This window comes from Ranitomeya variabilis, chromosome 3 (assembly GCF_051348905.1).
Source record: "Ranitomeya variabilis isolate aRanVar5 chromosome 3, aRanVar5.hap1, whole genome shotgun sequence".
In the NCBI taxonomy this organism is placed as follows: Eukaryota; Metazoa; Chordata; class Amphibia; order Anura; family Dendrobatidae; genus Ranitomeya; species Ranitomeya variabilis.
The window spans coordinates 335,743,964-335,768,531 of NC_135234.1; the positions used below are offsets into that span (position 1 = coordinate 335,743,964).

The 24,568-nt window shown below is 47.0% G+C and overlaps 1 protein-coding gene across 1 annotated transcript in view; it reads right to left on the minus strand.

Annotated features, from left to right (window-relative positions):
* The window catches only part of KIAA0319L (KIAA0319 like), a 202,265-nt gene that overhangs the window by 118,895 nt on the left and 58,802 nt on the right, over positions 1-24,568 (minus strand). The window contains exon 4 of the mRNA XM_077295806.1: positions 23,183-23,682. Coding sequence (XP_077151921.1) covers positions 23,183-23,682 — 500 coding nt within the window. The remainder of the gene's footprint in view (positions 1-23,182; positions 23,683-24,568) is intronic.

Genomic DNA, 24,568 nt, shown 5'->3' on the forward strand with positions numbered 1-24,568 from the left:
AGTTGCCGTCCAGAAGTGCTGTACGCACAGTCAACAGTCCCTCCTCTGTTATTGGGGTTCAGTAACGTCAGCTGTTCCCCTGCTGTGTGTGTGGCAATCCCTCCTACCTCCTCCTACCTCCTCCACCTGTCCCTGGGCTCCAACACCCCTAGTTGCCGTCCAGTAGTGCTGTACGCACAGTCAACAGTCCCTCCTCTGTTATTGGGGTTCAGTAACGTCAGCTGTTCCCCTGCTGTGTGTGTGGCAATCCCTCCTACCTCCTCCTACCTCCTCCACCTCCTCCTCCTCCACCTGTCCCTGGGCTCCAACACCGCTAGTTGCCGTCCAGAAGTGCTGTCCGCACAGAGCCAAACACCTCGCCAATGTGTTAGTGGGGTTCAGCACCGCCAGCTGTTCCCCTGCTGTGCAGCCGGCAACGTGTACTGCGACCGCCACGCAGGCACAACAAGTTAAATTTAACCCCTTCCCGACCCATGACGCCTATGCAGCGTCATGGAATGATCGCATCCCTGCAGATCGGGTGAAAGGGTTAATTCCTATTTTACCCGATCTGCAGGGAGAGGGGGAGTTGTACTTCAGCCTAGGGGGGGTGGCTTTGCCCCCACGTGGCTACGATCGCTCTGATTGGCTGTTGAAAGTGCAACAGCCAATCAGAGCAATTTGCAATATTTCACCTATGAAAATGGTGAAATATTGCAATCCAGCCATGGCCGATGCTGCAATAGCATCTGCCATGGCTGGAAATCATGTACTGGCCCCCCCCACCGCCCCCGATCTCCTCCCCAGTTGTCCGTTCTGTCAGGTACCCCCCTACGTCCCCCTGTTCGCTCCCCCGTGCTCCTGTCCGCTCCCCCGTGCTCCTGTCCGCTCCCCCCGTCCTCCGATCCCCCCCTGTGCTCCGATCCACCGCCCCACCACCCCCTCATACTTACCGATCCTCCCGGTGTCCGGCCGTCTCCTCGCTGGGCGCCGCCATCTTGGAAAATGGCGGGCGCATGCTCAGTACGCCCGCCGAATCTGCAGGCTGGCAGATTCGTTACAGGTACATTTTGATCGCTGTGGTAGGTTCTACCACAGCGATCAAAATAAAAAAATAATAAATAAACCCCCCCTTTATCACCCCCATAGGTAGGGACAATAATAAAATAAAGAAAATATTTTTTTTTCTTTTACCACTAGGGTTAGGGGTAGAACTAGGGGTAGGGTTAGGGGTAGGGTTAGGGTTACGGGTAGGGTTAGGGTTAGGGTTATGGCATGTGCACACAGAGCGGATCGGCCGCGGATCCGCAGCGGATCGGCCGCGGATCGGCCGCGGATCCGCAGCGGATCGGCCGCGGATCGCAGCGGATCCGCAGCGGATCGGCCGCGGATCCGCAGCGGATCGGCCGCGGATCCGCAGCGGATCGGCCGCGGATCCGCAGCGGATCGGCCGCGGATCTGCAGCGGATCGGCCGCGGATCCGCAGCGGATCGGCCGCGGATCCGCAGGGGATCCGCAGCGGATTGGCCGCGGATCTGCAGCGGATCGGCAGCGGATTGGCCGCGGATCCGCAGCGGATCGGCAGCGGATTGGCCGCGGATCTGCAGCGGATTGGCAGCGGATTGGCCGCGGATCCACAGCGGATCCGCAGCGGATTGGCCGCGGATCTGCAGCGGATCCGCAGCGGATTGGCCGCGGATCTGCAGCGGATTGGCCGCGGATCCGCAGCGGATCCGCAGCGGATTGGCCGCGGATCTGCAGCGGATTGGCAGCGGATTGGCCGCGGATCCGCAGCGGATTGGCCGCGGATCCGCAGCGGATTGGCCGCTGCGAATTCGAAGCAGTTTTCCATCAGGTTTACAGTACCATGTACACCTAAGGAAAACCAAATCTGCTGTGCCCATGGTGCGGAAAATTCCGTGCAGAAACGCTGCATTGTATTTTCCGCAGCATGTCAATTCTTTGTGCGGATTCCGCAGCGGTTTAAACCTGTTCCTCAATAGGAATCCGCAGGTGAAATCCGCACAAAAAAACACTGGAAATCTGCTGTAAATCCGCAGGCAAAACGCAGTGCCTTTTACCTGCAGATTTTTCAAAAATCGTGCGGAAAAATCTCACACGAATCCGCAACGTGGGCACATACCCTTAGGGTTAGGGTTGGAATTAGGGCTAGGGTTGGAAATAGGGTTAAGAATAGGCTTGTGGTTAGGGTTACGGATAGGGTTAGGGGTGTGTTGGGGTTACAGTTGTGGTTAGGGTTGGGATTAGGGTTACGGTTGGGATTAGGGTTAGGATTAGGGTTGGAATTAGGGTTACGGTTGTGTTGCGGTTAGGGTTGTGGTTAGGGGTGTGTTGGGGTTAGGGTTGTGATTAGGGTTATGGCTACAGTTGGGATTAGGATTAGGGGTGTGTTGGGGTAAGTGTTGAAGTTAGAATTGAGGGGTTTCCACTGTTTTAGGCACATCAGGGGTCTCCAAACGCAACATGGCGCCACCATTGATTCCAGCCAATCTTGCGTTCAAAAAGTCAAATGGTGCTCCCGCCCTTCCAAGCCCCGACGTGCGCCCAAACAGTGGTTTACCCCCACATTTGGGGTACCAGCGTACTCAGGACAAACTGGGCAACAACTGTTGGGGTCCAATTTCTCCTGTTACCCTTGCAAAAATAAAAAATTACTTGCTAAAACATAATTTTTGAGGAAAGAACAATTATTTTTTATTTTCACGGCTCTGCGTTATAAACTTCTGTGAAGCACTTGGGGGTTGAAAGTGCTCACCACACATCTAGATAAGTTCCTTCGGGGGTCTAGTTTCCAAAATGGGGTCACTTGTGGGGTGTTTCTACTGTTTAGGCACATCAGGGGCTCTGCAAATGCAATGTGACGCCCGCAGACCATTCCATCAAAGTCTGCATTTCAAATGTCACTACTTCCCTTCTGAGCCCTGACGTGTGCCCAAACAGTGGTTTACCCCCACATATGGGGTATCAGCGTACTCACAACAAACTGGGCAACAAATATTGGGGTCCAAATTCTCCTGTTACCCTTGTGAAAATAAAAAATTGCTTGCTAAAACATCTTTTTTGAGGAAAGAAAAATGATTTTTTATTTTCACGGCTCTGCGTTGTAAACTTCTGTGAAGCACTTGGGGGTTGAACGTGCTCACCACACATCTAGATAAGTTCCTTGGGGGGGTCTAGTTTCCAAAATGGGGTCACTTGTGGGGGGTTTCTACTGTTTAGGCATATCAGGGGCTCTGCAAACGTAACATGATGCCCGCAGACCATTCCATCAAAGTCTGCATTCCAAAACGTCACTACTTCCCTTCCGAGCCCCGGCATGTACCCAAACAGTGGTTTACCCCCACATATGAGGTATCGGCATACTCAGGAGAAATTGCCTAACAAATTTTAGGATCCATTTTATCCTGTTGCCCATGTGAAAATGAAAGAATTGAGGCTAAAAGAAATTTTGTGTGAAAAAAAAGTACTTTTTCATTTTTGCGGATCAATTTGTGAAGCACCTGGGGGTTTAAAGTGCTCACTATGCCTCTAGATGAGTTCCTTGGGGGGTCTACTTTCCAAAATGGGGTCACTTGTGGAGGAGCTCCAATGTTTAGGCACACAGGGGCTTTCCAAACGCGACATGGTGTCCGCTAACGATGGAGATAATTTTTCATTCAAAAAGTCAAATGGCGCTCCTTCCCTTCCGAGCCTTACCATGTGCCCAAACAGTGGTTTACCCCCACATGTGAGGTATTGGTGTACTCAGGAGAAATTGCCCAACAAAATTTAGGATCCATTTTATCCTGTTGCCCATGTGAAAATGAAAAAATTGAGGCTAAAATAATTTTTTCGTGAAAAAAAAGTACTTTTTCATTTTTACGGATCAATTTGTGAAGCACCTGGGGGTTTAAAGTGCTCACTATGCTTCTAGATAAGTTCCTTGGGGGGTCTAGTTTCCAAAATGGGGTCACTTGTGGGGGAGCTCCAATGTTTAGGCACACGGGGGCTCTCCAAACGCGACATGGTGTCCGCTAAAGATTGGAGCCAATTTTTCATTGAAAAAGTCAAATGGCGCTCCTTCCCTTCCGAGCCCTGCCGTGCGCCCAAACAGTGGTTTACCCCCACATATGAGGTATCAGCGTACTCAGGATAAATTGGACAACAACGTCCGTGGTCCAGTTTCTCCTTTTACCCTTGGGAAAATAAAAATTTTTTTGCTAAAATATCATTTTTGTGACTAAAAAGTTAAATGTTCATTTTTTACTTCCATGTTGCTTCTGCTGCTGTGAAACACCTGAAGGGTTAATAAACTTCTTGAATGTGGTTTTGAGCACCTTGAGGGGTGCAGTTTTTAGAATGGTGTCACTTTTGGGTATTTTCAGCCATATAGAACCCTCAAACTGACTTCAAATGTGAGGTGATCCCTAAAAAAAATGGTTTTGTAAATTTTGTTGTAAAAATGAGAAATCACTGGTCAAATTTTAACCCTTATAACTTCCTAGCAAAAAAAAAATTTGTTTCCAAAATTGTGCTGATGTAAAGTAGACATGTGGGAAATGTTATTTATTAACTATTTTGTGTCACATAACTCTCTGGTTTAACAGAATAAAAATTCAAAATGTGAAAATTGCGAAATTTTCAAAATTTTTGCCAAATTTCCGTTTTTTTCACAAATAAACTCAGAAATTATCGACCTAAATTTACCACTAACATGAAGCCCAATATGTCACGAAAAAACAATCTCAGAATCGCTAGGATCCGTTGAAGCGTTCCTGAGTTATTACCTCATAAAGGGACACTGGTCAGAATTGCAAAAAACGGCAAGGTCATGAAGGGGTTAAGGGAACCTGCCCCCCCCCCCCAGTCGTTTGTTACTGAAGGAGCCACCTTGTGCAGCAGTAATGATGCAAAGGGAAAAAGTGCCTCTTTTCGTGGTGCTCCTTGCATATGCTGAACCTAACACTTATGAAAAGTGTCCCCTCCTACCGTGATACCGTCCGGTAGGTGGAACTTTCCTTTGTGATGTGACGCAGCACAGCCGTCATTCTTACCCCCTTGGCGCCGTGCGCCGCCTCCTCAGCGTTGTTTGAATCAGTCCCGGAGCCTGCGCTGTTAGGTTAGCCCTTGGCCATGCACACATTTTGCGCTGCCCGTCTTCTGACATCATTTGGTGTCAGGCTGGCTGCGCCTGTGCGGCCGCGCTGGCCGAGAGCCCGCCTCGTAGTGTCTTCTGATTTAATCCCACTGGGGGCCTGAGATTCATGGACATGCGCAGTGCATATCTGAACCTCCACCTCTCACTCATCTCCCTACGGCTTCTTCAAACTGTGCGGTGTCAGCTGGTCCCTAATAGCATGCCACGGCCGTGACACTGCACAGTCTGAAGAAGCCGTAGGGAGGTGAGTGAGAGGTGGAGGTTCAGATATGCACTGCGCATGTCCATGGATCTCAGGCCCCCAGTGGGATTAAATCAGAAGACACTACGAGGCGGGATCTCGTCCAGCGCGGCCGCACAGGCTCAGCCAGCCTGACACCAAATGATGTCAGAAGACGGGCAGCGCAAAATGTGTGCATGGCCAAGGGCTAACCTAACAGTGCAGGCTCCGGGACTGATTCAAACAACGCTGAGGAGGCGGCGCACGGCGCCAAGGGGGTAAGAATGACGGCTGTGCTGCGTCACATCACAAAGGAAAGTTCCACCTACCGGACGGTATCACGGTAGGAGGGGACACTTTTTATAAGTGTTAGGTTCAGCATGTGCAAGGACCATAATTAAAAGAGCTAAGTTTACCTTTTCCAGCATTAGTGCTGTACACGATGGCTCTTTCAGCTACAAATGCCTGGGGGGGGGGGGGTTAAAGTTTCCCTTTCAACTTGCTCCAGTGCAGGCTTCGGCCTACACTCTGCTCCCTCTCCTCCTCCTGCTGACCCTGGGCTCTAACACCGCCAGTTGGGGCCCAGATGTGCTAGCTGCACAGAGCCAAACACCAGCCAATGTGTCAGTGGGTTTCAGCACCGCCAGCTGTTCCCCTGCTGTGTAGCCGGCAACGTGTCCTGCAACAGCCACGCAGACACAAGAACTGAAATAGAAGGAAACCTGTCCCCCCTCCCCCAGGCGTTTTTATGTTTTACAGCCACCTTGTACGACAGTAATGCTGCATGTGTGCAAGGTGGCTCAGAAACTTATTCTCCTTGCCCATGTTGAAGTGAACACGTCTAAAAATGAGTCCTCTGTGACCATTAAAACGTCCCTCAGGTGTGATTTTCCTTTGTATTGACACGCAACAAGCTCCTTGGTAGCGCTGCCCGTCTTCTGGCATCATTGTTTGGCTGCCTGCGCCTCTGCGGCCGCCTTGCCCCACACAACGCCCCTCGGTGTCTTATTTATTGGGACTGCGAGGGTGTGATTGATGGGCATGAACGGTGCATTTCCTCGCCTGTCCCTCATCTCCTTCCGCCTTCTTCGGACTGTGCGTCTTCATGGCCGTGGCATGCGATAAGGGATCAGCTGACGCCGCATAGTCTGAAGCGGGTGTAAGAACCCAAGCGAGAGGCAAACATATGTACTGCGCCAGGCCATGAATCCCAGCCCCGCAGTGTTTTAACAATGTTAAGACACTGGGGGGCTGGGATTCATGGTCATCGCAAACCGCAACGGCCGACATAACATGATGTCAGAGGATGGGCAGCGCTAACAGCGCAAGGCCAAGGGATAACACAAAAGCGCAGACTCCTGTGCAACAAATAACGATGCTCAGGAGGCCGCGCAAAGCACCAAGGTGGCATTTTTGCCAGCTGTACTGCGTCTCTTTACGAAGGGAACTCACGCCTCAAAATCAGTTTGACTGTGTAAGGGCCTAAATGTTATACGTGTTCCTTTCAGCGTGTGCAAGGAGCAAAATTAAAAGAGCAACCTTTGACTTGTGCAGCATTACTGCTGCATAAGCTGTGGCTCTTCTACTTTGTAACCCCTGAGGGGGGGTTAAAGGTTACCTTTGAAATTGGTTCAATTAGGCTTCGGCCTACACTCTGCTCCCCCTGCAGAGCCCGGGCTCCAACACCGCCAGTTGGGGCATGGTACTGCTAGCTGCACAGAGCCAAACACCAGCCAATGTGTCAGTGGGGTTCAGCACCGCCAGCTGTTCCCCTGCTGTGCAGCCGGCAACGTGTCCTGCAACAGCCACGCAGGCACAACAGACCCAAAGCTGCCGCCAGTGCAGGCTTCGGCCTACACTCTGCTCCATCTCCTCCTCCTGCTGACCCCGGGCTCTAACACCGCCAGTTGGGGCCCGGTACTGCTAGCTGCACAGAGAAAAACACCAGCCAATGTGTCAGTGGGGTTCAGCACCGCCAGCTGTTCCCCTGCTGTGCAGCCGGCATCGTGTCCTGCAAAAGCCACGCAGACACAAGAACTGAAATTGAAGGGAACCTGTCCCCCCTCCCCCAGGCGTTTGTACGTTTTACAGCCACCTTGTACAGCGGCAATGCTGCATGTGTGCAAGGTGGCTCATAAACGTATTCTCCTCGCACATGTGGAACTGAAAACACGTCTAAAATGTGTCCTCTGTGTGACCATTTAACCGTCCCGGTGGTGTGACTTTCCTTTGTAATGACACGCTGCAACCCCCTTGGTAGTGCTGCCCGTCTTCTGGCATCATTGTTTGGCTGCCTGCGCCTCTGCGGCCGCCCTGACCCACACAACGCCCCTCGGTGTCTTATTTATTGGGACTGCGAGGGTGTGATTGATGGGCATGAGCAGTGCATCAGTTCGCCTGTCCCTCATCTCCTTCCGCCTTCTTCAGACTGTGCGGCTTCATGGCCGTGGCATGCGATAAGGGATCAGCTGACGCCGCACAGTCGGAAGCGGGTGTAAGGACCCGAGTGTGAGAGGCGAACATATGTGCTGCGCCAGGCCATGAATCCCAGCCCCGCAGTGTTTTAACAATGTTAACCCCTTAAGCCCCGAGGGTGGTTTGCACGTTAATGACCAGGCCAATTTTTACAATTCTGACCACTGTCCCTTTATGAGGTTATAACTCTGGAACGCTTCAACGGATCTTGGCGATTCTGACATTGTTTTCTCGTGACATATTGTACTTCATGTTAGTGGTAAAATTTCTTCGATATAACTTGCGTTTATTTGTGAAAAAAACGAATATTTGGCGAAAATTTTGAAAATATCGCAATTTTCCAACTTTGAATTTTTATGCCCTTAAATCACAGACATATGTCACACAAAATACTTAATAAGTAACATTTCCCACATGTCTACTTTACATCAGCACAATTTTGGAACCAAAATTTTTTTTTGTGACGGAGTTATAAGGGTTAAAAGTTGACCAGCAATTTCTCATTTTTACAACACCATTTTTTTTTAGGGACCACATCTCATTTGAAGTCATTTTGACGGGTCTATATGATAGAAAATACCCAAGTGTGACACCATTCTAAAAACTGCACCCCTCAAGGTACTCAAAACCACTTTCAAGAAGTTTATTAACCCTTCAGGTGTTTCACAGGAATTTTTGGAATGTTTAAATAAAAATGAACATTTAACTTTTTTTCACACAAAATTTATTTCAGCTCCAATTTGTTTTATTTTACCAAGGGTAACAGGAGAAAATAGACCCCAAAAGTTGTTGTACAATTTGTCCTGAGTACGCTGATACCCCATATATGGGGGTAAACCACAATTTGGGCGCATGGCAGAGCTTGGAAGCAAAGGAGCGCCATTTGACTTTTCAATGCAAAATTGACTGGAATTGAGATGGGACGCCATGTTGCATTTGGAGAGCCCCTGATGTGCCTAAACATTGAAACCCCTAACAAGTGACACCATTTTGGAAAGTAGACCCCCTAAGGAACTTATCTAGATGTGTGGTGAGCACTTTGACCCAACAAGTGCTTTACAGAAGTTTATAATGCAGAGCCGTAAAAATAAAAAATCATATTTTTTCACAAAAATGATCTTTTCACCCCCAATTTTTTATTTTCCCAAGGGTGAGAGAAGAAATTGGACCCCAAAAATTGTTGTGCAATTTGTCCTGAGTACGCTGATACCCCATATGTGGGTGTAAACCATTGTTTGGGCGCAGGGCAGAGCTTGGAAGCAAAGGAGCGCCATTTGACTTTTCAATGCAAAATTGACTGGAATTGAGATGGGACGCCATGTTGCATTTGGAGAGCCCCTGATGTGCCTAAACATTGAAACCCCTAACAAGTGACACCATTTTGGAAAGTAGACCCCCTAAGGAACTTATCTAGATGTGTGGTGAGCACTTTGACCCAACAAGTGCTTTACAGAAGTTTATAATGCAGAGCCGTAAAAATAAAAAATCATATTTTTTCACAAAAATGATCTTTTCACCCCCATTTTTTTATTTCCCCAAGGGTAAGAGAAGAAATTAGACCACAAAAGTTGTTGTGCAATTTGTCCTGAGTACGACGATACCCCATATGTGGGTGTAAACCATTGTTTGGGCGCATAGCAGAGCTCAGAAGGGAAGAAGCGCTATTTTACTTTTCAATGCAAAATTGACTGGAATTAAGATGGGATGCCATGTTGCGTTTGGAGAGCCCCTGATGTGCCTAAACATTAAACCCTTCCCATTTTGGAAAGTAGACCCCCTAAGGAACTTATCTAGATGTGTTTTGAGAGCTTTGAACCCCCAAGTGTTTCACTACAGTTTATAACGCAGAGCCGTGAAAATAATTTTTTTTTTTTTTTTCACAAAAATGAAATTTAGCCCCCAGTTTTGTATTTTCACAAGGGTATCAGGATAAATTGGACCCTAAAAGTTGTTGTCCAATTTGTCCTGAGTACGCTGATACCCCCTATGTGGGGGGGAACCCCTGTTTGGGCGCATGACAGAGCTCGGAAGGGAAGGAGCGCCATTTGGAATGCAGACTTAAATGGATTGGTCTGCAGGCGTCACGTTGCATTTGCAGAGCCCCTGATGTACCCAAACAGTACAAACCCCCCACAAGTGACCCCATATTGGAAACTAGACCCCCCAAGGAACTTATCTAGATGTGTTGTGAGAACTTTGAACCCCCAAGTGTTTCACTACAGTTTATAACGCAGAGCCGTGAAAATAAAAATTATTTTTTTTTTCACAAAAATGATTTTTTAGCCCCCAGTTTTGTATTTTCACAAGGGTATCAGGATAAATTGGACCCTAAAAGTTGTTGTCCAATTTGTCCTGAGTACGCTGATACCCCCTATGTGGGGGGGAACCACTGTTTGGGCGCATGACAGAGCTCGGAAGGGAAGGAGCGCCATTTGGAATGCAGACTTAAATGGATTGGTCTGCAGGCGTCACGTTGCATTTGCAGAGCCCCTGATGTACCCAAACAGTACAAACCCCCCACAAGTGACCCCATATTGGAAACTAGACCCCCCAAGGAACTTATCTAGATGTGTTGTGAGAACTTTGAACCCCCAAGTGTTTCATTACAGTTTATAACGCAGAGCCGTGAAAATAAAAATTATTTTTTTTTTCACAAAAATGATTTTTTAGCCCCCAGTTTTGTATTTTCACAAGGGTATCAGGATAAATTGGACCCTAAAAGTTGTTGTCCAATTTGTCCTGAGTACGCTGATACCCCCTATGTGGGGGGGAACCACTGTTTGGGCGCATGACAGAGCTCGGAAGGGAAGGAGCGCCATTTGGAATGCAGACTTAAATGGATTGGTCTGCAGGCGTCACGTTGCATTTGCAGAGCCCCTGATGTACCCAAACAGTACAAACCCCCCACAAGTGACCCCATATTGGAAACTAGACCCCCCAAGGAACTTATCTAGATGTGTTGTGAGAACTTTGAACCCCCAAGTGTTTCATTACAGTTTATAACGCAGAGCCGTGAAAATAAAAATTATTTTTTTTTTTCACAAAAATGATTTTTTAGCCCCCAGTTTTGTATTTTCACAAGGGTATCAGGATAAATTGGACCCTAAAAGTTGTTGTCCAATTTGTCCTGAGTACGCTGATACCCCCTATGTGGGGGGGGAACCACTGTTTGGGCGCATGACAGAGCTCGGAAGGGAAGGAGCGCCATTTGGAATGCAGACTTAAATGGATTGGTCTGCAGGCATCACGTTGCATTTGCAGAGCCCCTGATGTACCCAAATAGTACAAACCCCCCACAAGTGACCCCATATTGGAAACTAGACCTCCCAAGGAACTTATCTAGATGTGTTGTGAGAACTTTGAAACCCCCAAGTGTTTCACTACAGTTTACAACGCAGAGCCGTGAAAATAAAACATATTTTTTTTCCCACAAAAATGATTTTTAGCCCCCCAAATTTTTATTTTCCCAAGGATAACAAGAGAACTTGGACCCCAGAAGTTGTTGTTCAATTTGTCCCTAGTACGCTGATACCCCATATGTTGGGGTAAACCCCTTTTTGGACGCACGGGAGAGCTCGGAAGGGAAGGAGCACTGTTTTACTTTTTCAACGCAGAATTGGCTGGAATTGAGATTGGACGCCATGTCGCATTTGGAGAGCCCCTGATGTGCCTGAACAGTGGAAACTCCCCAATTCTACCTGAAACCCTACCCCTAACCTCACCCCTAACCGTTTACTGAACATTTTCTGACAGTCATAAGTGCCACGTATATAAGTGCCACGTATATAAGTGCCACGTATATAAGTGCCACGTATGTAAGTGCCACGTATGTAAGTGCCACGTATATAAGTGCCACGTATGTAAGTGCCACGTATATAAGTGCCACGTATATAAGTGCCACGTATATAAGTGCCACGTATATAAGTGCCACGTATTTAAGTGCCACGATATTTCAGTGCCACGTATTTCAGTGCCACGTATTTCAGGCACTGAAAAATACGTGGCACTTAAATACGTGGCACTTAAATACGTGGCACTTAAATACGTGGCACTTAAATACGTGGCACTTAAATACGTGGCACTTAAATACGTGGCACTTAAATACGTGGCACTTAAATACGTGGCACTTAAATACGTGGCACTTAAATACGTGGCACTTAAATACGTGGCACTTAAATACGTGGCACTTAAATACGTGGCACTTAAATACGTGGCACTTAAATACGTGGCACTTAAATACGTGGCACTTAAATACGTGGCACTTAAATACGTGGCACTTAAATACGTGGCACTTAAATACGTGGCACTTAAATACGTGGCACTTAAATACGTGGCACTTAAATACGTGGCACTTAAATACGTGGCACTTAAATACGTGGCACTTAAATACGTGGCACTTAAATACGTGGCACTTAAATACGTGGCACTTAAATACGTGGCACTTAAATACGTGGCACTTAAATACGTGGCACTTAAATACGTGGCACTTAAATACGTGGCACTTAAATACGTGGCACTTAAATACGTGGCACTTAAATACGTGGCACTTAAATACGTGGCACTTAAATACGTGGCACTTATATACGTGGCACTTATATACGTGGCACTTATATACGTGGCCACTGAAATATCGTGGCACTTATATACGTATATACGTATATAAACGTATATTTCAGTGCCACGTATTTCAGTGCCACGTATTTCAGGTTAGGGGTAGGGTTAGGGTTTTTTGTTTTTTTCTTGTTTTCTTGTGTTTTTCTATAAAAACGCATGCGTTTTACCGCGTTTACATGCATTTTTTTCACACATGCGGTTTTTTTAAAAAACGCATGCAGATAAAAACGCAAGTGTGAAACCAGACTAAAAGACGCTTTTTATAGCAAAAAAGTTTTTGCGTCTCCACATTTTGAGACCTATAATTTTTCCACATTTTGGTCCACAGAGTCATGTGAGGTCTTGTTTTTTGCGGGACGAGTTGACGTTTTTATTGGTAACATTTTCGGACACGTGACATTTTTTGATCGCTTTTTATTCCGATTTTTGTGAGGCAGAATAACCAAAAACCAGCTATTCATGAATTTCTTTTGGGAGAGGCGTTTATACCGTTCTGCGCTTGGTAAAATTGATAAAGCAGTTTTATTCGTCGGGTCAGTACGATTACAGCGATACCTCATTTATATCATTTTTTTATGTTTTGACGCTTTTATACGATAAAAACTATTTTATAGAAAAAATAATTATTTTGGCATCGCTTTATTCTCAGGACTATAACTTTTTTATTTTTTTGCTGATGATGCTGTATGGCGGCTCGTTTTTTGCGGGACAAGATGACGTTTTCAGCGGTAACATGGTTATTTATATCCGTCTTTTTGATCGCGTGTTATTCCACTTTTTGTTCGGCGGTATGGTAATAAAGCGTTGTTTTTTGCCTCGTTTTTTTTTTTTTTTTCTTACGGTGTTTACTGAAGGGGTTAACTAGTGGGCCAGTTTTATAGGTTGGGTCGTTACGGACGCGGCGATACTAAATATGTGTACTTTTATTGTTTTTGTTTGTTTTTTTTTAGATAAAGAAATGTATTTATGGGAATAATATTTTTTTTTTTTATTATTATTTATTTAGGAATTTTTTTTTTTTTTTTTTACACATGTGGAAATTTTTTTTTTTACTTTTTTACTTTGTCCCAGGGGGGGACATTACAGATCGCTGATCTCACAGTGTGCACAGCACTCTGTGAGATCTCCGATCTCACTTACAGCCGTGCAGGCTGCAGCTTTCATCTGCAGCCTGCTCCGACCCGGAAGTGCTCCCTGCAGGACCCGGATACAGCCCCTCGGCCATTTTGGATCCGGGGCCTGCAGGGAGAAGACGTTCGGTACGAGGTGAGTACATCACCTTGTACCGATCGTCTCAGGGAAGCCCGCAGGGAGCCCCCTCCCTGCGCGATGCTTCCCTGTACCGCCGGTACACCGCGATCATGTTTGATCGCGGTGTGCCGGGGGTTAATGTGCCGGGGGCGGTCCGTGACCGCTCCTGGCACATAGTGCCGGATGTCAGCTGCGATATGCAGCCGACACCCGGCCGCGATCGGCCGCGCTCCCCCCGTGAGCGCGGCCGATCGCGTATGACGTACTATACCGTCACCGGGAATTAAGGCCCACCCCACCTCGACGGTATAGTACGTCATACGGGATTAAGGGGTTAAGACACTGCGGGGCTGGGATTCATGGTCATCGCGAACCGCACCGGCCGACATTAAATGATGTCAGAAGATGGGCAGCGCTAACAGCGCTAGGCCAGGGGATAACACGACAGCGCAGACTCCTGTACAGCAAATAACAACGCTCAGGAGGCTGCACCCAGCACCAAGGTGGGATTCTTGACATCTGTGCTGCGTCTCATTACAAAGGGAACTCGCGCCTCCAACACAGTTTGACTGTATAAAGGGCTAAATGTTATACGTGTTTCATTCAGCGTGTGCAAGGAGAAACATTAAAAGAGCAACCTTTGACTTGTGCAGCACTACTGCTGCATAAGCTGTGGCTCTTCTACTTTGTAACCCCTGAGGGGGGGTTAAAGGTTACCTTTGAAATTGGTTCAATTAGGCTTCGGCCTACACTCTGCTCCCCCTGCAGAGCCCGGGCTCCAACACCGCCAGTTGGGGCCCGGTACTGCTAGCTGCACAGAGCCAAACACCAGCCAATGTGTCAGTGGGGTTCAGCACCGCCAGCTGTTCCCCTGCTGTGCAGCCGGCAACGTGTCCTGCAACAGCCACGCAGGCACAACAGACCCAAAGCTGCCGCCAGTGCAGGCTTCGGCCTACACTCTGCTCCATCTCCTCCTCCTGCTGACCCCGGGCTCTAACACCGCCAGTTGGGGCCCGGTACTGCTAGCTGCACAGAGAAAAACACCAGCCAATGTGTCAGTGGGGTTCAGCACCGCCAGCTGTTCCCCTGCTGTGCAGCCGGCATCGTGTCCTGCAAAAGCCACGCAGACACTTGCTCTTGTACCTTCTGCTCCCCATCCTGGTTCCAGTACCGTCAGCTGGTTCCGGGCAGAGCCTTTGGCTTAGGTGCCTCCCTCTGGGTATCCGAGTTCCACCAACGTCAGGTGGTCCTTGGTAGTGCTTTCAGGCACGGGTACCTCCTGCTTAGTAACCGGGTTCCAGTAACGTCAGCTGGTCCTCGGTAGTTCCATTGGCTCTTGGACCTTCGGCTACCCATCCGGGTTCCAGCACCGTCAGCTGGCTCTCGGCACTGTCTTTTGCTCTTGTACCTTCTGCTCCCCATCCTGGTTCCAGTACCATCAGCTGGTTCCGGGCAGAGCCTTTGGCTTAGGTGCCTCCCTCTGGGTATCCGAGTTCCACCAACGTCAGGTGGTCCTTGGTAGTGCTTTCAAGCACGGGTACCTCCTGCTTAGTAACCGGGTTCCAGTAACGTCAGCTGGTCCTCGGTAGTTCCATTGGCTCTTGGACCTTCGGGTAGCCATCCGAGTTCCAGTTCCATCAGCTGGTTTTCGGCATTTTCTCAGCCTTCTTGTACCTTCTGCTACATTTCCAAGTTCAAGAGACTAAACATGATGACCCGGAAGACAACCCCTAAGATGACGACGACACCAGAGACGACAACCACCGTGATGACGACGACCCTGGAGACGATGACCCTGAAGACCACCCCGATGACGACGACCCCGGAGACGACGACCCTGAAGACCACCCCGATGACGACGACCACGGAGACGACGACCCTGGAGACGACGACGACCTGGAAGACCGAGAAGCAGAAGAACAAGAGGCTGCAGAACAAAGAGCAGAAGAACATTAAGCATAAGACTAAATATCAGAGCAAAAAATATTATCTAAATTATAAGCAGAAGAAGACTAAGCAGTGTATGGGGGTGAGTCCGTTCCTCCTCGTGGTGCCCCTGGATAAAGCCTGATGCTGCAGGCCAAACTGAACGCGGACAAATGTAACTGTTTTGTGACAGGCAGAACGGAAGGTGTAATCTTCAAACTTTTATAGATAACTACGGGAATGCCTGTCACAAATAAGAATATGATGAAGAAGTAGAATATGATGAAGATAATAGTAAAATAAAAAGAATATGAACAATGTAACCAAAAAAATAATAGGTAGAAGATGAAGAAGAAGATGAATAAGGTGAAGAAGTTGATGTCAAAGAAGCTGATGATGAAGATAATGAAGAAGAAAGTGTGGGAGAAGTAAAAAAGAAGGTGAAGGGCGTGGAAGTAGTGAAACATCAATATCTGACAAAATAAAAAAAAAATTAACATAGTCAAAATCTTTCTACCGCCGAACGTCATAAAAAACAAAACAAAATCCTGCTATTCTATTACATTGGGCTAAACCTCTGTGCCTTTAATGTCTCCGCCACGTCCCCCAATACATCCTACATTATTCTTAGTTGTTTTCCTTCATGTAGAATGAACCTACAAGTTTATAAAGGGTTTATTTTAATTCCGATATTTTCGTCCCATTGACTTGCATTGGGATCGGGTATCGGTATCGGATTAGATCCGATACTTTGACGGTATCGGCCGATACTTTCCGATACCGATACTTTCCGATATCGGAAGGTATCGCTCAATACTATCCTCCAAGAATTGTCCGGTTTTTTTATGAGAAAAAGGGGGGAATAAAATCCTTCCCTCCTTTCTTCTATTGGAACTTCTTCCAAGACGTGCTTGTCTAGGAGTGATGTTACTTCTCCTTCCAGACTGTCTTGTTTCTCCTAAGAGGACTGTACCGGGGTCTGCATATACCTTCTTGGAGGCCAGTGGTGGAACTTTAATTTTAGGCCTGATCCTACAATCTGCCGGATCCATATGCTGGATGAGATCCTCTCCCAGGCTGGAAGGAAGTGAGAGAGCCTCCCTCCCACCTGAGAAGGACCGTCACTGGGAGGGTTTCTTGGTGTCTCTGGGGGACTTGCCAAAATAGAAGCCCTTTCCTCCCCTGGGTCGCTTGTCCAGGTTGCTCCTGTCTCGGTCTCTGTACTGCTGCCTTCGGAATTTCTGGCCTCTCCGAAAGGAGCGACGAAAGGGCTGAAATGGCTGTTTTGGAAAGTTTTTCTTTTTATCACCGGCCTTCTCCAATACCTCGTCTAATGCCGGTCCGAACAGGAAGTTCCCCTCACAAGGCAAAGAGCAAAGCTTCATCTTGGCCTGAGTATCTCCTGGCCAGCATTTAAGCCATACGGCACGGCGTCCTGTGTTGGCTAAAGCTGCTGATTTTGCTGCCAGCCTTGCCGAGTCTGCTGATGCTTCAGCTAGAAACACAGCCGCTGCTCTCATGGTTGGTATTGCCTCCAGGATAGCTTCCCTGGGAACTTTTTGTTCTACCTGTTCCTCCAGGTTGTCTATCCAGATTTTAAGGGATCTGGCTACACAAGTGGCCGCGATAGCTGGCCTTAGTGCTCCTGCTGAGGCTTCCCAAGCTGTCTTCAGGGAACTGTCCACCTTCCTATCCAGAGGTTCTTTTAGAGAACCTAGGTCCTCGAATGGCAGGGAGGATTTCCTGGCAACTTTTGAGACTGCCACATCAATCATTGGGGCTCTGTCCCAAGATGAGGACGCCTCCTCTTCAAAAGGATACCTTCTTTTTAGGGAGGTGGTTATCTGGGACCTTTTTTCTGGCTTTTGCCATTCCCTTTTAATCAGTTCTTGTATCTGTTCATTAACAGGGAATGACCTCCGTTTTTTCTTTTGTAGACCACTGAACATAAGTTCTTGGGTTGTCTTTTTGGCCTTCTCATCTACCAGCCCCATGGTAGAGCGAACAGCTTTAATAAGCTTATCCGTAGCCTCTGCTGGAAAAGTGTCTTCCTCCTCTGAGCTACTATCAGAGCAGCGGGCCGTATCTGAATCCTGCTCTGACCCCAAGGAATCTCTTTGGGATCCTACTGAAGGGCTGGATCTGTCCCTAGATCTGGCCTCTGTGTCAGCTGTCTGTAATGCCTTTACGGACCTAGAGACTTCGGACTGGATCAGAGATCTTAGGCTGTCCGTAAAGGAGGGTGTTTCCTCCGCCACCGTCCTGTTGATACACTCCTGACACAGTCTTTTACCCAAAGATGTCTTTAAAGGCTTTTTACATAAGGGACACTCCTTATTTTTAGTTTTTCCCATATACTTTTTGGGGACCTCCTATACTCCACCCCGCAATGTATGTAAGAAAAGAGGGGAGAGACGGAGATAAGAGAAGAGAAAAGAACAGACATTAGCATGCTGGACTTTCTCGCAGTTCACTCACCACTCGGACGCTTTCAAAGTACGGGTACCGGATCCGGAGGTTGGCTGGTTTTCTCCGTGTCTCCCACTGAGACTAGGGACCCCTCCTTGGCATGGCGATCCGTCCGTACGCTGTCCGAGCGGCTTCTGCTGCTGCCATGGCGAATCTGGCTCTTTTCGCTTGAGCGAGACCGCCTCTCCTGCACCTCTTGCTGAGGCATCAAATGCTCTGGTGAAAAGCTCTCCATTATACACACCACCACGCAACAAGAGTAGTCACCTTCAACCTGACCTGGTTTTAGTGACACAGGGCAGCGCAACTGGCTTGTTTAAATAGAATCACTCCCCTTTTCTTTTCTTATTTTCTTTAAATGAATCACCTGGTTGATCCTGCCTTTATTGGCTGCTCAGCACTCTGGTGTGTGCTGTAACCAGGTGTATTTAATCCAATTAACTACCTGGCTGATTGTGCCTGCACCACCTCCGGTGCATGTAATCAATCAAACACCTGGTTGATCCTGCATCTGCCACCGCTAGCGCAATGCTGCTGTATAAACAAAGCGCGCCCCCGGCACGGGGCGCGCTACTTAATTAATCATTCACCTGGTTGATCCTGCCTCTGACCCAAATGCCACCGCTGGGTTCTGCGCGCGCACCCGGCACTTACTTCCGGTGTGCGCTGCTCTGTCTCCCTCCAGCGTCCATGCACTCACCTTCCAGGCGGGCATCCGGCCCTTACTTCCGGTGCGTGCCGAAGATTCCGGTCCTCCTGCCCCAGTGCCTTGCACAAACGTTCCGAGCGCTGCTGCCCAGCGATGTGCGCACGCGCGGCCGCCTCCTGGGAACATGGCGCCGGCCAGGCAGGAAACTCTGCAGTGTCCCCTCCATCCGACACGCCACACACACCTCCAGATCCATGCTGTCAGATACCGCTCCACACCTCTCCGCTTGTCTCAGGTACTGATCCAGGAAGGAAGGAGGGGAGGGAAGGGGAGGGAAGGGGAGGGGGGTGGGCTGGGGGGACCATCTGCAGTGCTCAACAAGGATGGCATAAACCCTCCGAGGAGCCTTACCTAGCCTGGGCACCGATGTGTCTCACAGGCTGCATGGCCACCATAGTCAACAGGGAGGGAGCACCACTGTGACCTCCGAGGACAATTGGCAGGTGGATTTTTTTTTTTTTTTTTGTAAAAGGGATGGCCTCCGAGGCTTCAACTTCACCCGGGCGTTCGCCTCGCGGGCTGTGGCCATGCTTCGCTCAGGGGGGGCATGGTATACATTGACCCCCGAGGCAACTACGGGTACCTGGTGACGGGTGCAGCAGACCAGCGCCTGCCCAAATCCACCCGACCCAGGCCCCAGCATCCTCTTCTGTCTTCATCAGAAATCTTCCATCTTGAGGGTTCCCTGTCAAGGACAGGAAACCAACTGATGTGGAGAGAGGAGCCGCCCCTTTTATCTTGAAGGTTTCCTGTCCTTGATGGGCGGATCCCCTCTCTCGTGGTGCCGTCATGTATGATGGAAAAAATTAACATTTAACTTTTTTTTTTTACAGACATTTTACTTCAGAACCAATTTTTTTTATTTTCACAAATGTAAAAAGAGAAAATGAATCACAAAATTTGTTGTGCAATTTCTCCTGAATATGCCGATACCCCATATGTGGGGGAAAAACCACTGTTTGGGTGCACGGCAGAGCTTGGAAGAGCTAAAGTTTATAAGGCAGAGCCGTGAAAAAAATTTTTTTCCCCAAAAATATTTTTTAGCCCGCATTTTTTTTATTTTCCCAATGGTAACAGGAGAAATTGGACCCCAAAAGTTGTTGTCCAATTTGTCCTGAGTACGCTGATACCCCATATGTGGGAGAAAACTACTGTTTGGGCACACATCGGGGCTCGGAAGGGAAGTAGTGATGTTTTTAAATGCGTTTGCAGAGCCCCTGATGTGCCTAAACAGTAGAAACCCCCCCCCCCCCCAAGTGAAACCATTTTGGAAACTAGACCCCCCATGGAGCTTATCTAGATGTGTGGTGAGCACTTTGAATGCCCAAGTGCTTCACAGAAGTTTAAAACACAGAGCCGTGAAAATAAATTTATTTTTTTTTTCCACAAAAATGATTGTTTTAGCCAGCAATTTTTTATTTTCCCAAGGGTAACAGGAGAGATTGGACCCCAAAAGTTGTTGTCCAATTGCTCCTGAGTACACTGATGCTCCATATGTGGGGGTAAACCACTGTTTGGGTGCACAGCAGAGCTGAGAAGGGAGGGATCACCATTTGACTTTTTGAACGCAAAATTGGCTAGAATCAATGGTGGAGCCATGTCGGATTTTGAGACCCCCAGATGTACCTAAACAGTGGAAACCCCCCAATTCTAACTCCAACCCTAACCCCAACACACCCCTAACCCTAATCCCAACCCTAACCATAACCCTAATCACAACCCTAACCTCAACACACCCCTAACCCTAATCCCAATACTAACCATAACCCTAACCAACACACCCCTAACCCTAATCCCAACCATAACCCTAATCACAACCCTAATCCTAATCCCAACCCTAACCCTAATACCAACCCTAACCATAACCCTAACCACAAACCTAACCCTAATCCAAACCCTAATCCCAACCCTAACCCTAATCCCAACTCTAACCCTAACTTTAGCCCCAACTCTAAGGGTATGTTTCCAATACCCCGCTCCGCCCAAAGTGCCGCCCCCTGTTGTACGCGCGGTGATTCCGGATGTGTTCACTGAACACATGCGAAATCACTGCATCATTTTCATAGACTGTTATTTATGTTGCGGAGACGGAGCATCTCCGCAAGATAAATAGACATGCTGTGGTCTGGAAAGATGTCTCCACTATGCTGTAACATCTGGACGCTGCGGCTGTACGCAGCATCCAATCCTGAATGAATCCTTAACGTGGAAACATACCCTAACCCTAACTTTAGCCCAACTATAACCCTAATGGGAAAATGGAAATAAATGCATTTTTTTATTTTATTATTTTTCCCTAACTAAGGGGATGATAAAGGAGGGGTTCATTTACTTTTTTTTTTATTTTGATCCCTGTGATGGGTCTATCATAGTGACCAAAATGAACCAATAGGAAAAATCTTCCTATTGTTGCCGGGTCCCAGCCGGCAAAGCTTGGTTGGCACACTATGCATGTGCCCGCCATTTTCTTACCGGAAGAAGATGCCAGCGGCCGTGCGGGGAAGCAGGAGGATCCAGGGACACCGGAAGACACAGGTAAGTATCGGGGGGTGATCGGAGACCCTATTTCTCTGTCCTCTGATTAGAGGACAGAGAAATTAAATGGCAAATCGCGCTTTTTTTTTGCGGCCGCCGTTATATGGTTAATAACTACCCGGGTTAGGGTTGGGGGCTAGGGTTAAGGCTACAGTTAGGGTTGGGGCTAAAGTTAGGGTTAGGGTTGGGGCTAAAGTTAGGGTTTGGATTACATTTACGGTTGGGAATAGGGTTGGGATTAGGGTTAGGGGTGTGGTTAGGGTTACCGTTGGGATTAGGGTTAAGGATGTGTTTGGATTAGGGTTTCAGTTATAATTGGGGGGTTTCCACTGTTTAGGCACATCAGGGGCTCTCCAAACGCGACATGGCGTCCGATCTCAATTCCAGCCAATTCTGCGTTGAAAAAGTAAAACAGTGTTCCTTCCATTCCGAGCTCTCCCGTGCGCCCAAACAGTGGTTTACCCCCACATATGGGGTATCAGCGTACTCAGGACAAATTGGACAACAACTTTTGGGGTCCAATTTCTTCTCTTACCCTTGGGAAAATAAAAAATTGGGGGCAAAAAGATCATTTTTGTGAAAAAAATATGATTTTTTATTTTTACGGCTCTGCATTATAAACTTCTGTGAATCACTTAATTGGTCAAAGTGCTCACCACACATCTAGATAAGTTCCTTAGGGGGTCTACTTTCCAAAATGGTGTCACTTGTGGGGGGTTTCAATGTTTAGGCACATCAGGGGCACTCCAAACGCAACATGGCGTCCCATCTCAATTCCAGTCAATTTTGCATTGAAAAGTCAAATGGCGCTCCTTCGCTTCTGAGCTATGCCATGCGCCCAAACAGTGGTTTACCCCCACATATGGGGTATCGGCGTACTCAGGATAAATTGTACAACAAGTTTTGGGGTCCATTTTCTCCTGTTACCCTTGGTAAAATAAAACAAATTGGAGCTGAAGTAAATTTTTTGTGAAAAAAAGTTAAATGTTCATTTTTATTTAAACATTCTAAAAATTCCTGTGAAACACCTGAAGGGTTAATAAACTTCTTGAATGTGGTTTTGAAAACCTTGAGGGGCGCAGTTTTTAGAATGGTGTCACACTTGGTTATTTTCTATTATATAAATGCCTCAAAATGACTTCAAATGAGATGTGGTCCCTAAAAAAAAACGGTGTTGTAAAAATGAGAAATTGCTGGTCAACTTTTAACCCTTATAACTCCCTAACAAAAAAAAATTTTGGTTACAAAATTGTGCTGATGTAAAGTAGACATGTGGGAAATGTTACTTATTAAGTATTTTATGTGACATATCTCTGGGATTTAATTGCATAAAAATGCAAAGTTGGAAAATTGCGAAATTTTCAAAATTTTCGCCAAATTTCTGTTTTTTTCACAAATAAACGCAGGTAATATCAAAGAAATTTTACCACTATCATGAAGTACAATATGTCACGAGAAAACAAAGTCAGAATCATCAGGATCCGTTGAAGAGTTCCAGAGTTATAACCTCATAAAGGGACAGTGGTCAGAATTGTAAAAATTGGCCTGGTCATTAACGTGCAAACCACCCTTGGAGGTAAAGCGGTTAAGGGGTTAATGATAAAAAATCTTAGAAATGTAAAATTGCTTGATAAGGCTTGGAAAGATGCTATAGAAGAGTAATACTACCAAAAGTTCAGGGAGAGCCATACAATAAAAGAGTCACTGCTTCCTTGGTGCTTAATCCAAAATGGTTTTGTAATGTGTAAAATTATATGAGATGCAAAATATTGCTACTAACTAGGAACATGCAAATAGCACATTATCCCAAATTTTTCTAAATAATTTACTATAAGAATTCACTTACTTCCGCTATTTGTTTTGCTCTTAAGTCATCATGGGGTTTGTTCTTTGATAGCGGTCTTTGTCCCTTCAACCCATTTTCTGGAACTTGTGGTTCTTTTTCATCTTTTCCATCACCCAATTGTCTTTTATGTCTGGCTGGCGCCCCAGTTTTCCACCATTCCCTGTGAAATTTTTCATCTCTTTCTTCTGAAGTATCTGAAAAGTGGCGATACAGTGAAGTCTGTGATGAGCCTTCCCTAAATATTTCCACTAAGAGAGAGTCTCTAGAACGCATCTTAGTTGCCATACAACTTTGCGGAGTCCTACAGTCAGCGAGGACACATGTGCCCTTCAACATCCAGAATACATTGCAGGAGTGGTTTTGACAGCAAGAATCATGGCAGGAGTAAACAGACTGGAGGCCGTCAGCCACCGTCCAGGAGTGAGTATGATTCTTAGTCCTCAGACCAAGCCCAAAGAAAATTCTACCTCTCTGACATAAAGAATTGCTTTGGCCGGCATCTATAAAAAGAAAGACATGGGAGAAAATTAACACCAAATGGTTGACAACGAAAGCCATTCATGGAACCATACATAACATTGCGTATCTGCTGTGCATTTTGTTGCAGGAACTTCTGAAACTGTCCCATTCATCTGAAATAACCCCATTCAAATGAATTAAATAGACTTCCTGCAATAAAACCTGCAAAGTGTGAATTCACCCTTAGTTCAGACCTTAATATGATGTTGATTCGAACTTTCCAGCAATAACAGTTTCCTCGCTTTCTAGATTTTGGAGGGTTTCTGTGGGAATTTTTTGCTTATTCGTCTAAAACAGTGTTTCTCAACTCCAGTCCTCAAGACCCACCAACAGGTTAAGTTTTAAGGATATCCTTAGTATTGCACAGGTGATAATTTCATCACCTTCTCAAGCATTAATTCCATAACCTATGCAATACTAGAGAAATCCTTGAGGACTGGAGTTAAGAAACACTGGTTTAGAAGATCATTTGTCATGTTGGATGAGAGGGCCTGGCTCACAATCTTCGTTCCAGTTCATCTCATAAGATTTCAATGGGTTGAGGTTAGGGCTTTGTATGGACCAGTCAAGTTTTTCCACACCAAACTCACCCAATCATGCCTTGTGGTCACTGGTTTGTGCACTGGGGTACAGTAATGCTGAAGCAGAAAAGAGCATCTCCAAACTGTTCTGACAAAATTGGAAGCATACCATTGTCTAAACTGCTCATGCATTCAGTGGACTAAATGGGGCAGACCAACTCATGAAAAATTGCCCCATAGTATTATCTCTCCTCCACCAAACCTTAACCCCTTTGCCTTTGGGCAATTTTCCATTTTAGTTCTTTCCTCCCCTTCTTCCACGAGCCATAATTTTTTTTCTTATGTT